Source organism: Scatophagus argus, chromosome 10 (assembly GCF_020382885.2).
Source record: "Scatophagus argus isolate fScaArg1 chromosome 10, fScaArg1.pri, whole genome shotgun sequence".
NCBI classification, from domain to species: Eukaryota; Metazoa; Chordata; class Actinopteri; family Scatophagidae; genus Scatophagus; species Scatophagus argus.
This window is the reverse complement of record NC_058502.1, coordinates 11971732-11988955: the sequence shown is the minus strand read 5'-3', so window position 1 is coordinate 11988955 and position 17224 is coordinate 11971732. Positions and strand designations below refer to the sequence as shown.

At 40.3% G+C, this 17224-nt stretch overlaps 2 protein-coding genes across 3 annotated transcripts in view; both read left to right on the top strand.

The window, feature by feature from the left end:
- Window positions 1-169: 169 nt before the first annotated feature.
- On the top strand, window positions 170-8159 carry LOC124066301 (rho GTPase-activating protein 19-like). The gene is made up of 11 exons (XM_046402567.1): window positions 170-284; window positions 594-844; window positions 1247-1327; window positions 2443-2652; window positions 2768-2994; window positions 3125-3211; window positions 3830-3895; window positions 4168-4389; window positions 4471-4566; window positions 4856-4969; window positions 6297-8159. Exons 1-11 carry the CDS (start codon window positions 238-240, stop codon window positions 6309-6311), a joined length of 1416 nt encoding a protein of 471 aa, XP_046258523.1. The 5' UTR covers window positions 170-237; the 3' UTR covers window positions 6312-8159.
- Window positions 8160-11932: 3773 nt separating this feature from the next.
- Window positions 11933-17224, top strand: part of slit1a (slit homolog 1a (Drosophila)) — an 85455-nt gene continuing 80163 nt past the window's right edge. Inside the window, exon 1 of one of the 2 annotated variants that reach the window (XM_046402558.1) lies at window positions 11933-12657. In XM_046402558.1, coding sequence (XP_046258514.1) covers window positions 12449-12657 — 209 coding nt within the window. In that variant the 5' untranslated portion in view covers window positions 11933-12448. The remainder of the gene's footprint in view (window positions 12658-17224) is intronic. The other variant, XM_046402557.1, reaches the window with a different exon arrangement.

Below are 17224 nucleotides of genomic sequence, written 5' to 3'. Positions count from 1 at the left end.
TGCTACTGTTGAAAAACAAAGAATTGGTCTGGCCTTTGCTTTAGATTCTTTACTTTAGATTTGGATTATTCCAGTTACCAACATTTCCCTTTATAGTATAGTTAGCATAAACGCACAAATACAATCTATGGCGCTGTGTACAACATCAACCCTCCTTGTAGTGACGTCTGTATATTTTAGCCAATCACGGCCACGTGGGCGGGACTAAAATGAAACTGCGGAAGATTTAAAACGAAAATGGCGGCTGAACAAGGTCCTCAAAACAATCACAAACTGGACAGAAGGTATCTACTTTTCGTTTAGTATGTCATCAAATTAACATGTTTTAAAACGACAGTATAAAATGTAGGTTTTGGGGATTATTAGAGTTAATAAAATATATATATTATATATGTATATATATATGTATTGTAACTAACTACCAGACGTGTTGGGGGTAGCCAACATGTCATGCTAACGTTAGCTAACGTTAATCCGCTAATTTATGTTATATATCGCCACCTTCTGATTTACGGTAACTACTTGATTTAAGGCACGAAACTTTACTATTTCCCCTCGAGTTCAACCCCAGCTAACCTTTTTGTCTTTAACAGGGGAACCAAATGCAGCGTTTTTAACAGCCAGGAAAAGCCAAACGCAAGCCAGCCTGTGATCTTTAACCCAGACTTTTTTGTGGAGAGGCTGAAACATGAGCATCCCCAGGTCTTTACGGATTTGATACTCAGCAATATCACTCGACTCATAGACCTTCCAGGGGATGAGTTTGCCCAGCTCACAGGAGAATGTGAGCCAAGACTGCCCGCCACTGGCTTTCTGCGCTCCTTCAACTTCCTAAAACGGAAAGGTTAGGGGAACAGAGCCATTAACCATTAGCGTACTGTCTTTGAGACGCTGTTTTAGACAAATATGCTATGTGCCAAAATATTTTATTGTGTTGTGTTTTATTTCATTAGAGAGGGTAAATAACCTTGAAAATGACAGATATCTAGTGTAACCTTAAGCTCTTTACTTAAACATTCCAATCACAATTTCCTAAAGACCAACCTTGACTTTGTAACAGTTCTCGACCCCCCTGACTAAAAGCTGAACACAAATCGTTTCAGCATTTTATGTAACAGGTAAAAACAGGTCCTTGTAGTTGACAGAGATTACAAAATGAATCCAAGCCAGTCACTAAAATCATTTAATGACTGGTTTAGAGGAGTAAATCCCAGTTTGTCTTATTGTGCCATTTGATGACTTTCAGAAAAAGGAGTCGTTTTTGGTGCACCATTAACCGAAGAAGGAATAGCACAGATTTATCAGCTTATTGAATACCTCAGTAAAAGTGAGTATGATTACAACTACATAAGTTCTCCTATTTTCAGGTCAGTTTCAAAGCACTGACTCCATCATACATTGTGCATGTATGGTCTGCATGTGTGAAGAAAACAAATCTCTAACCATGACAGTGCTTGTGTGAATTTAAACACCATAATAATTTCTTGGGATATCTAGTCAGATTGCTGATCAGTTCTTATCCTTAGCTTTTATGGGAATTGAATATTTGAAGGCTCAAGGCTGCATCTAATTTATGTGAGGGTGTTTGACAATTTTCCTGAACGCTGCTTGACAGAAATTATATGTTTTCATCATGTAATTTCTCTCTCAACACTTTCTTTCATGTCGCACACCAGAATTTTGTTCAGTTGTGGATATTTTATTATTTTGTCGTGCAGTGTGATAGAGAAATGTAGCTACATTGCCATGGAGATAATAGTATTTGATCCAGACTGACTCTGACCTGTGTTAAGAGTCTCTGTCCACAGAAGCAGCTGTCTGTCAGCAGCACCTCTGGGGGAGCTGAGATGACAGTGGTCAGGCAAATTACCTTTACCAAGCTGAGTAAATATTTCCTGAACCAAATTTTTTTTTCATCTCAGCTCCACAGGAAGAAATGAACAGTGTATTTAATTCTGTGATTTTACTTCCCTGTCCACTGTAGTGAGTCAGGTGAATCTACACCTCACAGACAGACAGTAGCTGATCAGTCAGTGCACACATGGTTGATAGGTCAAAAACATACATTGGGACATTTGTGTTATTTAAATAGCAGTGTGCACATTATGCTCCACTAAAGGTGACAGAAATATATTTTAAAGCAACCTACCATAAATAACCCTTAACTTTAACTTTTACTTTTTGTTCTTTAGCTTAGTTGGAGAGCAGTGAATTAGCATGAGGTCATGGTTTATTTCTAGAAAATGATGATGTCATTCACTGAAAGTGGACACTGGGAGCAAATGCTTTGGTCAATAATTTATCTGAAAGCACTTTACTCCTGCTGCCTCCCTCCTTTCGTTTCTGTGTCGTTCTCTCCCTATGTCTCTTTCATTCTGTGTCTACCCGCCTACACACCACATCGCCCCCCCCCCCCCCCGGCTGTCTTTCTCCATCCCTCAGACCTTCATGTGGAGGGGTTGTTCCGTGTGCCAGGCCACAGCCTAAGGCAGGCAGCCCTGAGGGAAATGCTGAATGCTGGTGCAGAGTTGGATCTAGAGTCAGGCGACTTCCACCCCAATGATGCGGCCACATTGCTCAAAGCCTACCTGGGAGAACTGCCAGAGCCTCTGCTCACGCACCGACACTATCATGCTCACTTGAAGATTGGAGGTGTTTGTTGACTCACACACAAATCCTTGTCACATTCAGATCAATGTGAAGTGAAGAAAAAAAAATTATAGTAACTTTGCTGTTTTCTAATATTTCTCTTATCTGTTGTGTCCAGAGCTGACTCGCTTTGATGATAAGGGGGATAAGACAAATGTGCCTGACAAGGAACAGCAGATTGAGGCATTTCAGCTGCTTTTCATGTTGCTCCCACCAGCCAACCGCAGTCTATTGAAACTGCTGCTTGATCTGCTGTACCACACTGCCCGCAATCAACACATCAACAAGATGTCAGCTATCAATCTCGCCAAAATGTTTGCTCCACATATCATCTGGCCCAAAAATGTAAGAACCTTATGTTCAGCTTTTTTACTTTTCCAGTACTTTACAATTATCATCACTATGGTTATAGTTATGTACACCACCGTCTTAATAGTTTTATTGAACGTGTTTGCCTTTTTTTTTTCTTTTGCAGGTGACAGCAAGTGATCTGCAGGGGAACATCGAACAACTAAATAATGGCATAGCATTCCTCATCAGGCACTCACAGAAATTGTTCAAGGTGAGCAAAATATTAAAACATACATCTAAAATGCTTCTCTGTTTTTCTTTGTCCAATAGGAACAGCATTACATTTATCTGTTGATATTGTCTATAACTGTACTGTCATCTCAAAACAGAACACAGGCAGTGCTTTCTAATTAGATATCATATGATATACAGATAAATATACACTACATCACACCCATCTGGTTTTGTGGTTTCTTCAGTCACTTCCTACTGTGTTTTTTTGCTTTGAATGAAGTGGTGGCGATGTTGCTAGGGTTACAAGAAATGCAAATGGCGTAGGGAGAAAGAATACATATTTTGCATTTGAAAGAAATATCAATAAAGGCTTTTGTTTTTCAGTTTATCACACTATCAACAGCCTTTGAAATCTGGATGAATGGTTTATATTTAGTCATTTGCATTAATTTACCCTGATGTGTATAGCGGGAATTGTTCACCTGCTTTATTGCACACACAATGTATTCTTCCAAGTAGATACTTTACTGTGAGAGTGAGGCCTTGTATTTTTAAATGCTATCATATTAATCAGTGGCATGCTATTAATACTTCACAATGACCATTCATGGGAGGATTTAATGTCCATGTTTTGTTTTGTTTTGTTTTTCTGAAGGCACCTGCATATATCAAAGAATATACTCACTTATACTTCACTGGATCAAAAACTCTTCAGTCAAAAGTGAGTGTTTTTGGTCTTTGCATTTTCTTGATCTTGGTTTCTGCTACTGGGCACTTAATAGAATGATTTTCAAAGAACCTTAAATTTAAACTTCTGATTTCTGTGGCAGTATTCTGATTTTAAAGCTATTTCTTTGTTTTTCATATGGTTGTGCGGTGTATGACTCAGTTGTGCGCATTTCTTTGTTATCACATCTCTGAAAATAGCTTGTGGTTTCAGTGTGAATGCAAAGTTCGAAACACCTGGTTAAATATTATGTCTGTCCTTTCTAGGATGACTTGATGCTCTGTTCTGGGACTAAAGATGGGCCCGTACCTATGGTAGCAGCTGCGTCCCCTTCTCCCTCCATAAGAACAACCAGATGTGACGACTGCGGCACCAGTGGCATCAGGTCATCTGAGACTCAAAGTTATACTGAATCTGCCCTCAGAGAGCTGTACCAGCAGGTCAGCAACATGCCTGAGTCTGCCAAAAAGAAGAAACTCATCAGACAGGTATGGTCAGCTGTGAGGAAAAAGAACATATATACACTACTCACAACTGAGTACCTACATGTGTTATAATTTTATGTGCAGTTTGAAAAGCAGTCTTTGCAGACACCTTCAGCTGACTCAAGGACGCCGTTCAGCAGGAAACACTGGCGTTCACGCTCCTTAGGTGGAATTATCAAGGTGTGTATTATGAAAGCACCCTAGACTTTCCTTTTCATTACTAGCGATGCTACTGAGCGATATTTTGCTCAGATTTTTTTCTTTCATGGTAAAGCAAATTCACTCAACATAATATGTTGGCAAGGCCTTATGGATATGTTATTGACATGCAGTGCATTTCGATGAAAAACATTAAAGATAAAGAAACATGTTTGTTTCCAATGAAAAATCTACAGGGCATCTTTAATACAGGCTTGGCTTCTCAAATAGTGTCCATCTCCATGTAATGACTTTTTGTTTCTAACAACAGAGGAAGGTGTTGGGAAGCCAGGCAGTCACAGAGAAAGAGAACAGCACACTGCAGAGTCCTGCACCAAGCAGTTCAAGTGAGGGCAAAGGCAGAGAAAACGCCAGCTGTGTTGGAGTGAGTATCACATTGTTACACCACGTAGCAAACCGAGTTTATAGTTTATAAGAATCCATGCCTTGTCAATGAAATCTTCAAAACCTCATCATCTATATTTGGTGCAGGTGAAGGGCAGGTTTCCCACTCAGTACGGAAAAGTATATAAGCTGGTTTTAGTCATTTTGAGGTCTGGATTGTGGAGGGGAGGGGGAGTATGGACAAATATTTGTGTTTCCAGATTATTGCCCCATTCTGTTTTCCAAAACATAGAGTTCCTAAAAATAAACTGATCATACAAACGTGTGTTTTTCGTAGCATTTCGAGCAGGTAGCCAAAATGTTTACTGCTGTTTGAGAGACCGTGTACCTGAATGGCAACATTTTTTATGCAGTGATGTAATGTATTGGAAAAGTAAACAGAATCTCTGCTGCGCTCATTATTGTTTCCATGGAGGCAGTGACAAAAAGTAAATTTTTTTTGACTCATTTTCAGTTTTTACTTTTTAAAAGAGACTGAAAATGTTGGTGGAACAATAAATTAAGTGTTTATTCACTGTGATGAAGGAAAATATTATAGGTAGCTCCAATTTGTTTATTTCCTCTTTGGACAGAGATGTTTGACAGTGGAACATTCTGCATAGGAGTGTGAACTGAATGGCGATAAACGCAAGCTTTCTGAGTGATGGCCTGACAGTCCCCAAATATAATTCCTTGTTGGATAAGGACTCTTAATTGGCAAAGAGAGCTAAATACAAATTCTGGTTTTATTCTGGTTTTGTCTTCCCCAATCGGGGGAAGACCGCAATTGTAAGCCAAGTGCAAGAATGCAAATGCAATTTTATGTAAATAATTTATTTATGTAATAAACATTTAGGTATTTGTACTCAAATGTCAGAACTGGTCTAAAAATAGAAAATAGTGGAATTTCAAATGAAAAAGGCAAAGGAACCCTGTTATGGTCCTGCAGATTACTACAGCGTGTGTTGACTGCCTGTGACTTTAGGTTCTGCTGATATGACATGAAATTGGACCAGTTGAATGTGTTTAAAAACAGTGAAATTGTCTAGTGATTCTTTTTTTATTTAAACCAAACCAATCAACATGTCACATTTAAATTGTGGGACAGCACGATTCACTCCTAAAACTGTCATCAGCCAGTAGCTTTCCTCATGACTGTGCTGAGGGAGTTTTCAGGCACTTCCAGCCATCTGTCTGTGGTTCACCACAGACAAGCCTGGACTTACTTTAACAGTGCTTACATTGCTAATGATGCCTCATGTACTCTGCTGAAGGATTAAAAATGACCTTATCTCTCTGTCTCTGTCTCTCTCTCTCTCCTTCCTCAGCTTGTCCAGGATTAAGCGTATTTAAAAGAATGAAAGAATGTGCTCCTCACAGCTATGGAAACATCAGTCTGTTACATCAGGGGTGTTAAAGGATCTTTTTTAGACTAAACAGTGTAATGCACCGTACAGGTTTGTTTTGACACCATATTTAGTCTGTACTCAGGTTTTATTAATTTAAGTCTTAAATGTGAGATCACCAAAATTGAACTATGTGGATCTTGTGAGCTTTATTTTCAGTCAATGCAATTAACCACTTTTCTTACACAGTCTACAGGACTTCCATCTTAAATGGATAGTTTGTGTGTGTGTGTTTTTGTTTTTGTTTTTTTTTTTTAAAGCAGGTTTGTATGAGGTACTTAGTCAGTGTTATTACCTACAGTAGATGGCAATCAGCACATCCCCAGTCTGGAGAAGCAACAGGAGTATCAGTGAGAATGAAGGCAATGTGCTGCTGTGGACAGACAGCAAAATGTAATTTAGCCACTTAAAATGGTCCACCTAAAAAAAAAAATCAGTATCACCTTAAGTGCACACGATATTTAGAATATTTTTACAATGTTACTTTGCCACCAAACAGCCCTTTCTGATGGGAAACTGAAGTGTCGCTCTGTGCTCTCGCCAAGACCCGAGAGGTGAGTGTCATAACTGCTAAATTACATTTTGCTGCCACCCTACACATACATTGCTTATCTTCCTACACTGGTACTCTGACTGCCTTTCCAGGGCGGCTGCTGTGTAGGTAAAAAACTGAGTATCTCAGTACCTCATACAATCATACAATTTTTTTATTCCTTGTTAATTGATGGTATTCTGCTGGATGCGAGTGTCATGTATTTGCGCCACTGAATTTGTGAATGTTTAGCCTTGTCATCGACTGAAATGCATTCATTTTATTTGCAAAACTTTTTGTATTTATTTCTCAGCTCAACTGGAATCTAGTGCATCACGTGAACCGATAAAATGCGATGTCCAGACTTTTCTATTTAAATGTTACATTTGTGAGTTGCAACAAATTTAGTTTGACTTACGTGGTCAGTTCAGACTGTTCAAGACTTTTATTAGAAAAGCAATCAATTCAGAGATGTGCCTTAAAGTGAATATATGTTAAGCTACTGTATAATGCAGCTGTTATCTGACCTTAAGATTTTTCCTTTATTTTTTGTCTTTAATTTTCCAATAGCTTTAAAAGTGTGCTGAAATTGCTATGAATTATCCACTGATGTGTAAGTAAGTGGGAGGGAAGAGTAATCAGAGATCAGAGAGTGTGATGATACCAAGTGAAAGGCCTAAGGACCAGCTCGGGTAGATTATATAGTATTTTGTCTTGGTCGGTTTCCACTTTTGTTCAAGTCTTGGGTGTCAGTACTCTGATACTTTAAACTACTGCTACTTTTAACTACATCTTGGCTTTGCATCTTTATTTTATTCTACTTTTTTTTGTTGTTTTGATTCTTATGCAACATTGTATACAGTTTTATAGCTTTACATACATTTGTATCTTTACATGTATTTAGCTATTTAGTATAAGAACTTTTTATTATTATTTTAAATATTTTATTGTCTGTTTTTATCTTTTTGATTTGGTTAGTTGAGTGCAAATGAAGACGAATCTCTTGTTTGCCTTTTATTGTGGTTATTGAACCCAGGTGCTTTTTTTTGGGGAGTTTGTACTGCTGCCACTTTTAAAGCCTCCTTGTTGTCTTACTCTTTCAGTAGCAGTTTGGAGGTCACCCTGCCAAGCAGTTACACTTACTGTAATGTGACAGTAGCTGCATGGTCAACTTAGCTGGCTGTGTAAACTGATGATACTGACACTACTGTGAAGCTATGCAACTCGCTGTAATTAAAAGACAACAGGCTGCATTCTGTATTTGCCTTTTTATTTGGAATGTATGAGTATGTGCCTTAGCAGGGATGTAGACATAATTATGAACCTTTTCTGGTTTTGTAGTTTTTCTTAAATGATGATGGGATGTTTCATTTCTGTTACCTCCTCTAGATTTTTGTGCAATGTCGCAGTCTGCTTCTGCATGATGCTGTTTTACTTGTAGCCACAAGGTGGTGCTGTTTAGCTGCAAATAATTTAGGGCTTCTTAGGTACAACACACAGTATGCTTGATACATCAGTTATAGACAGGTCAATATGAGGAAAAAGTCTGCTTATTAACTATTGGGCCTACCTTCCATAAATGCATATGAGACCACTGACTATTTAATCCAAGAAAACTAAAGTAATAATACCAAAACTGAAATACATTAGAGGCATTGGATAATAATCATTCTTGCTTTGTCATCTCCCAACTTTAACAGTACATGTCTCAGTGTCCTGCAACCAGAAAATTGTCCCCAAATTGCTTGTAAACATTTAGAAGGCTATGTCCATTGCAACAGATCAGAACTGGGAAGAAAACAAAAATTCATATGTGACAGCATACATCTGTGTTAAAATTTACAGAGATGACAAATAAAATGAAAATTTGTTTTACCCTGTCAATGACCAGCTATGATAAGAAAAACAGCCACCAAAATCCAAACATAACACTGTTACCAAAATTATTGCTCTTTGCTGTAGATGATTTGCCCAAATTGAATATATTTTATGGAGTCGGAGGGTTAGTGGGTGGATTAGTAAGTGTCGAGGCAGCTTTCCACAATAGGAGGAATGTCTCAGTGTGTCATTATGGTGTCCATGTCAATGCATGTTTGGTATTGTAAGTATATGTTGTAAACATCTGTGAGAACGGGCCTGCTTTTTCTCATGTTCTGTAAATATACAACAGAGATCCTCCATGATGGGAATGTATTGTTTTACAGCCAAAACTCCAGAGGGGTTTTATTTAGCATTCCTGCTTCAGAATGGGCATGATGACTGTAAAATGAGTCAGACATACTGTAATCAACTTTACATTATCTAGTGGGCACACAAACCCACAGGCATATATGATGAGTGGATGTGATTGTGTTTTAAATGTGCACACTCAAATGCCTTTCACAGGGAGTTGTTTCTGATGAGAACTACACATGGAATAATACCCATAACAGATCATTTGTGTTGGGAAAAGAAAAAAAAAAATCAATTCAAGGTTAAAATACTTCTGTTACTGTATGTACACTTTTCAGCAATGGACACTGGAGGAATTCTTGCCTTTTTTTTTCTGAGGCAAAGCTCTTCTGAGAGTGAAACACAAATAACTTGGGTTTGAAGTATGCTGTGGATTTCTCTGGATGCTAAATTTGGTTTTCTTCATGTTTTTTGTCTTTATCAAGCACATTTTAGTTTTATGAGTCAAGCATGGAGGAGCTAAAAGATTCATCCCTTTATTGCCCAGCCATGGGCAGCTGCCTGCTTTATGTGGATCAAAGTTTTGGTTCTTTGATTTCTAACTTTGGGTACAAACTGTAGGGAAATATTTTGGCTACCAACCTCACCAGGCTTTAGGGAGACTGAATTTTTAAGCTGGTTGTCATTCCGCATTAATTGCAGTTTGTTCCTCATCATTTGTTGGTGAGGTCTTATGTTTTCCAAACCCTTCTCTTCCAGACTAATTGTAAATTGCTGCCATGTCCTCCCACGGCTTTGAGGGAGCAGCAGAATAATTCCTGTTGTGTATTTGTGTGAATTCCTATCACGACTCTGTGAGAGCAGAGGGACGTTTCCACCACCACCACCCCTTTACCACTAAACACCACTGTCTCCTCTTTAATTAGCCGTTCATAGAGGGAAGATATACACTGCACTGACGCTTTTACCGGGACGGATGGCTCTTTTCTCTATCATATGTATGTATGTGCACACCTGCACGTGCTCAAACATGCGTGTGCACATGTGCTTAGCTGGTCAAAGCAGACAGATAGAAGCTGAAGTGTTTTTGTACTTGCATCTCCCCTCCCTCCTCCTTTTTTCCCTTTGTTTCTTTGTTGGTTTAAGTGAATGGGGTTCTTAGGTATATGTGACTGTGCTGATGTTAATGTTGGTAGGGATCCACCCCGCAGCAAAGTCCTCTGCAGAATTAGACCCAAGACCGAATGGCTCAAGCTGAGCCAAGCACAGCCATGACTATAGATAACTGAGGTGTTTGTTTTATTTACTATTAGTTTTTTAAAAGGGTGCTTGTATCCAAGCATCCAAGTATCAAATCAGGAACCTGCTGTGAATTAATTAACAGTAGCAGTTTATTTAGATATTGAATCATGTTTAAACAGAACTCTAAAACAAAAAAATGGAACTGAAGCGATAAAGTCTCATTTCTTGGCTTGGCTGCCGTTTCTGTATCCAGTCATGTTAAAAACAAAACCCGACTGAACTGACAAGTTTCAACTACATCCACTGGGATAAAAAGCTAGTAATTAATATTTATGTATAATGGGAAAGTGGCCCTAGAATTAATTATTGGTTTTGTGTCATTTAGCGGTGCATTCAGTGGATCCAGAGTGCGTCATTAAGAAGGTGCTCAGTGGGCAGATTCACAGACATCTACGATCAAATCATTAGCCTTTGGTTCAATATGAAAGTCTGCTGTAGGGACAGCATTATTTCCCCTTAACTTCTCTCATTTTTTCTGTACCTTGTTTCAAAGTGTAATCATTTTTTTTATTGTGTGGATAACAGTGAACAAAACAAAACAAGGTCTGCTTCCTAACCTCATCCAAAGTTCTAATTTACAGTTCCATAAACTGGAAATCAGTATTGAATTTTAAAAGTTTCCTTAAATCTACAATTACACTGTCAACAGCCGCTGGACTTTAATATAGCCACTCTTAAATGCCAACCGTTGCAAAAATAATATTTACTCAGAACTCCTCTTAAGTAAATGATGTTCTGCAGATGCTGCTTATCGTTCGACTTTCCCTTCTCAGTTTATGTCTTTATGTTTTGAGCTCACTTCAGGGAATGCGTGGTCCTGGCATTAAGGGAAGGATTGTCTGCCAGTTACTCCCATAAATCCAAGTAACAGAGCAGGTATGGTTGTGAGTGTAGCTGTTAGTCTGTTCATTTGTATATATTAGGATATAATTTCTGTTCCTGTGCTTACGCTGATCCTAAAATATAGTGTTGACTTACTTTTTATGGCTGTGGTCTGCCTTCCTAACAGATCATGAATATTTCCATGCTGCAGCTTCTGTCTGTGTGGCCACACTTGATCTACATGTTAAGACCCACATTTACAGATTATTTATTCCGGCTTTTTGCCTCCAAGGACTGAGGTGTTGATTCCTCTCTTCCCCAGTGGATTCTCCTTCGTTACATGCACACATTCATACACACTCACGCATACATACACACACTCAGCCCAGTCTCCCCACAGACTCTCCCTTCGGGCAGGGGTTATGCAGTGTCATGCGGGTTAGTTCTCTCTCTCTCGGGGGGGAGTTCGCCTGGAGGCAAACCTGAGAGAATGGAGTGGAGTGAGTGGAAAAAAAAAACAGAAAAAGAAAGATACTTGGAGTAGATTTGTATTGTGAATAGAATCAAGGGAGTGAAAGAGGGATCTCGAGAATGAGAGTGAGTTCAGGCAGGGTTCTGGGGGGGGTGTGAGGAGGGAGAGGACTGGGGGAGGAGAGGAGGGGTAGGGGTGGAGTCGGGGGCTCTGCTATTTGTAGATCCTTGTGATGGATGACTGGTGTGTGTGTGTGTGTGTGTGTGTAAGAGAGAGAGAGAGAGAGAGAGAAAGAGACTGGCTTTTTTTCCTTTTTGCTCTTTCCCTATTTCCTCTCTCTACAGGCGAGCAGAGCAGAGCGGGACTGAGTGAGAGGAGGACAGAGACACAGACGAGCGCAGACCAGAGCACAGCAACTCCACAAAGACAAGAGAGGAGAAGAGTTTGCAAGGAGAAAATAAGAGAAGGAAAACAGCTTTTTTTTTGTTTTTTTACATCAGCAAACTGTGGTGGATATCATACCTACATCAAAAGAAATCTAGAAGAACACAAAAGGATTTGCTTTGCTTCACAGATAAAAGGAAAATATTAGCATTTGTTATAGTTTAATTTTCTATTTATATTCACCACAAATATATAATTATTGCAGAGGATTTGAAAGGTGTATAAAGGACTCTTGGTTTTTGAAGACAAACAGGGAGACAAAGGTGGGCAGAGAGAGAGAAGTAGGTTTTTTTTTTTGAAGAAGAAGAACTGACTGCAGTGGTGGTGAATATGCCCGTTAGAGGAAACTGTTTTGGGGCAGGCATGGGCAGGCTGGCCGGGCAGCCACTCTGGATGTGGGTGGCGATGCTCTCCGCTCTGCTCATGGGCAATGCCAGCGCCTGCCCAGCCCTGTGTACCTGCAGCGGCACCACAGTAGACTGCCATGGACTGGGTCTCAGGACCATGCCAAGGAATATCCCCCGCAACACTGAAAGACTGTGAGTACCATCTGTACTCTAACTCCTTGTGTGTGTGTGTGTGTGTGTGTGTGTGTGCGTATGATAGAGAAACTCATTGGCATTGTTCCTCTGCCTCATTTTGTTATTGTATCACTTGTGTTCCCTGTTTTGTATTGTATTCCAATGCTGAATATATTTTAGTGGTGCACATGACTTAGACTGAAAGAGAACAATAGCCCTGTCTGTAAAGCTGTGGTGTGTGTGTGTGTATGTGTGTATGTGTATATGTGTCAGTCACTCACTGGCATTCCAGTCAGGTATAAATAGGCATGAGGGACTGGAAAGAGCAGGAGCAGATGTGTGCCTTTCACATGTGTCCATAATTTATTTACCTGATTGTTTATACTTGCTGCATGTATTTTATATATATTTTTTTTCTATATCCCGAAAGCAAATTGATGGATTCTAATTTTGCTCTGCTTTTTAATGCGACATCCATTTAGAGATTAAAAAGTAAAGTTTGACTTAAAGTTTAAATCTAAATTGTGAAACATAAGCAGTTTTGCTGTCTGGTCTGTGGTCAGCTTAGATTCTGTTATATTTGAGAATGTGTTTGCCCAACTCATATCATGTGTCCTGTCTGTGCAGCACTTTGCTTCTCTTTATCTCCCCTTTCCTCCCCTCTCTCCCGTGTCACTTTCCTCCACTCCTGGGCCAAAGACTCCCCTCTCCCCCCCTTCTCATGCCCCTGAACACTCACTCCACAAATTGTTAAATCATGTAGAAAATTAAGCAAATCTGCTTCTTAAGTGAGTCTTGCACGAGGATCACATAGCTGTCTTGTAAAGCAGGGGGAGGATGGGAGACGGAGGGAGAGGTGAGGCAGACGCCGGCTTGCAGAGTGGAGTTTCTCTATCTTTTCTGACATTCCTCTGAAATATTCATCAGTAAATCAGAAGTGAGGAGTGCAGGGGGAAATAGATTGTTCTATTTCAGCTTTTAGAATATCAATCCTGAATAAAACATGCAGTGGGAGCCGAGGAGAGAAAGCCTGTGTCAGAGGCAGCGTTGGCATAGTGGGAGCTAGCTGCATATTTTATGCTTTTCATATTTAATTTCTAAGAACACCTTTTTTTTTTTAACTCCTGGCAGTCTACATGTTTCCGGGTTGCTTATGTGCCCATGCTGTTTCAACACTGAACGCAGAGAGGAAACATGGTCATTTTGTGGTTTCCTTTTATATGAATGGCCATTCACACTGGAAATATAACCTACCCCTCCACTCAAGAGCATTTTTGTGTTAAAAGTTGTTTGTGCATTCATAGGTCATGTACAGCAGGGGATTTTATCTTTGTAACATCTCTGAATGTTTTCAGGCACGTCTAGCATACGCAGAATGCTGCATTTTAAACATGATGCTTATAAAGGTCATGTGTAATTTATTCCTGGGTCGTTGCCTTTTTTTTTCTTTTTGTGTGTGTGTGTGTGTGTGTGGTGTATGTATTAGCCGTCTGTGTGTGTAGGTCATGCAGAAGAAGCTAGGCTCCATGGAGAGGTACTACTTAACAATAGAGACTATCCTCTTCTGCAGGCCGTTACATAGGGTGATCCATCAAGGTAATTGTGCAAGTCAGCGCAGCCCACCCTGCCTCACATGATGGTCCCATATGCATACTTAGATTTATGTGTATGTATTTGGAAAATGTGCTTTTATGTGAATGAAACGGTGCAACCACTACTGGCGTTAAAGATGGTCAGTGACTGAGTGAAAGTTTTGTAGAACTTTTGGCCCTTGTCTGTCAAAGCTTTTGCTTTGGAGATTTTTATTTAAATTGCAAAAAAAAAGAAAGTGTGATTTAGTAAAATGTGTGTGCCTCTCTTTAATTTAAGGAGACGGCGTAGTGTAAGTGTTGGCAGGGAAATCACACGCAGCCAAGGGAAAGCTAACAAAAAAGAAAAGGTTTGCGTCACCAGTATTCTTTTCTGTATGTTTATTGATATCTATGTGCATGTGTGTGTGTTTTCACTCGTAAATGCAGGGCGATGCTTTTAGTAGGTAGAGTGTGTGTATTAGATTAGGGGATTGGTTTTGTGTGAAGGTGTGTGTGTGTGTGTGTGTGTGTATGAGAGAGAGAGAGAGAGAGAGGGAGTGTGCATGTGTGTAAGGAGGGTGTTGAGACAGACAGCAGAATCCCATTTGCACTTGTCAGTGTGGGTTTGGATCAGGTCTGACCCCTGCGCTCTTCAGACTGAAGCCTGTAATGAGACTGTGAGCTCCACGTATTAAAATCACACCCTGCCTCGTACAGGCCACCGGTCTCTCCCTCCCCCTCAGCTCCCTCTCTGCATCCATCCTGTCTAGCTCTCTTTCTGTCTCTCTCCCTTTTCCCCAGGCCTTGTCTGTATTCATCTGCTGTGACAAAATTGTGCATGGTAATCACATTGATAACAGGCCATGCTGAGAGAAAACAAGCATTTGTAAAACTGGTTAACGTGACTCCGCAGCCAGACAGTAAAGGGTGATAGTTAAGGTTTTTGGGTGGACAGGTATTGACCACACCTGCAGCCCTTTTCTTTCTCTGCTTCATCTCTCTAACAGCTCCGCTGCTCAGATTAAGCGTGTCTCATCTGTAAATGGGTTGATTTGCGGAAGGGGAGAAGCTTTGTGTGTATGCGTACCTTCATCTAATTACAAATAGCCAGTGTATTGATGATGTCTTTTCTGTGGCAGAGAATACCCTGTACCGAGATTTGAGGGCATGTTGGAGCTGTTCCAGAATAGGGAAGGTGGAGGCTGCACACCATATGTGTGTGTGTGTTTTTGTGCATGCCTGTATAAATCTGATGCTCAGTTGTGTTTGTTCATAAACTTGAGCATTTGCTTGCATATGCGTGCTGTGAATAAGTAATGTTAGATGAAAACACATGAGGTTCGGTTGGTGGTTGAAGATGAGGGGCTCCATCGCTTCTATAATCATGTTTATGTATTTGGGGGGTTGATGTGGGAGGTGTGTGTGCATGTACCAGGGAATGCCTGCTGCGTTTTTGGCAAAAGCACATCGCTAGTACAACTGACAGCTTACCGGCCACCTGATCCATAATTTACCCTGACAAGACTGAGCACAGCCTGGCTACTGCCTGCCAGCTCTGGCTATGTGACTAAAGTGGAGAGCGCAAGATGGGAAAAGACAAAGAAGTGGGGTGAGGGGTGGAGTTGTTGGAGTCAGGAGCTGGATTCAAAGCGAGGTTGGCACAGTAACTAAGGTGATAGTCACTAATGAAGGGATTACTGCACAGGAGGAGCGCAGGAGTGAAGAGTCATGTAACTTCACCACAAAGCTAATGAATGAATAAACGAGATTATGTTATTTATTACAAGGGGCAAAATAGGTTTAGCCCTGAGGGAGACTCACTTTCATTCAGGTCCTTTTTTACAGTCTAATATATCCATCTACACAGCCGGTAATCCCGTGAGGAGTGATAATGTCTGGAATGAAGATCATTCAGAGATTGTTTATACTCAGCAAAGGATTGTGAAATTACAGGCCAGGGACTCAGTCGATTCAATTTATTGCCTGCACTACACAGCTGTGGTCTTTTCTCTTGCACTGAATACTGAGGTGGGTCGGTGTAGCTTCTTTTGGAGCTGCCAGACAAAGTATGTAGTAATATAGTTTTGGTAGGCCAAGCTCCTCCTGTGGCACCCTGTACTCTTTTCAGCTGGTTTAAGCACTTAGCCACCTTTCTACATTTCACCATAGGTGTGTTGCTTGGCTAAGCAGAGCAGTGCCAGACTACTGAGCATCAAAGCCAGCTGTTATGCATCTAAACTCATCCCAGACCCACTGCCCTCCTCTCCTGATGAGCTCTGCTACTTTATGGAAGTGTTCAATTGCACTCATGAAAGGCACACACCTGTCCCGTTGACCCCATCAGTGAGGTGTGTGTGTGTCAGAGGATACCGTCCAACACCATGCACTGATTTTTTTTCACTTGTGCGTGTCTGACATGCTTATATCTGTGCGTGCATGTGCATATATGAGTGTACATGCATGATTGCTTTGCACGCCTATCTATGAGTGGCTGTATCTCAGCAGACCATGAAAATCGAATTTGGAGAATCCACCTAGATCACCTTTCATCTTTAAGAAGTCCATCTTTCCTTTTAACCCACCGGTGAGTAGCTGGCAGTAGAGAGTGTTGGGGGTGGTGTGTGTGTGTGTGTGCGAGAGAGAGAGAGAGAGAGAAAGAGAGAGTGTGTGTTAAAAAGCACATCAGTGAACACTCTTCCGACGTAGATATGCCTTCATAATCCACATTTCATGCTAGTCAAGATGCTTTTGATGTGATGCAAGTTTGAAAGGAAATTATGCGCCGCAGTCCAGATGTAAGGGGCTTTGTGCTATGTTCAGCATGTGCAACATTGGAGTGTTTGGAGTGTTCTCTGCTTAGATTATTATTAATTCTCAAAAATAAAAGATTAATCTTTCCAGAAAGAATCCAAGGTCTTTCTTATCCATGGCACAGACTAGAAGCAAATTGTCACATTTAATCAGCTTAAACCAGCTAATATTCAGCAGTCTGTATTAAAAAAAAGCTGCAGATT

Coding starts and splice junctions, on each gene's coding strand:
- LOC124066301 (XM_046402567.1), top strand. CDS start 238: ATGGCGGCTGAACAAGGTCCTCAAAACAATCACAAACTGGACAGAAG. Junction 845..1,246: donor CAACTTCCTAAAACGGAAAG/GTTAGGGGAACA, acceptor GATGACTTTCAG/AAAAAGGAGTCGTTTTTGGT. Junction 4,390..4,470: donor AGAAGAAACTCATCAGACAG/GTATGGTCAGCT, acceptor TTTTATGTGCAG/TTTGAAAAGCAGTCTTTGCA.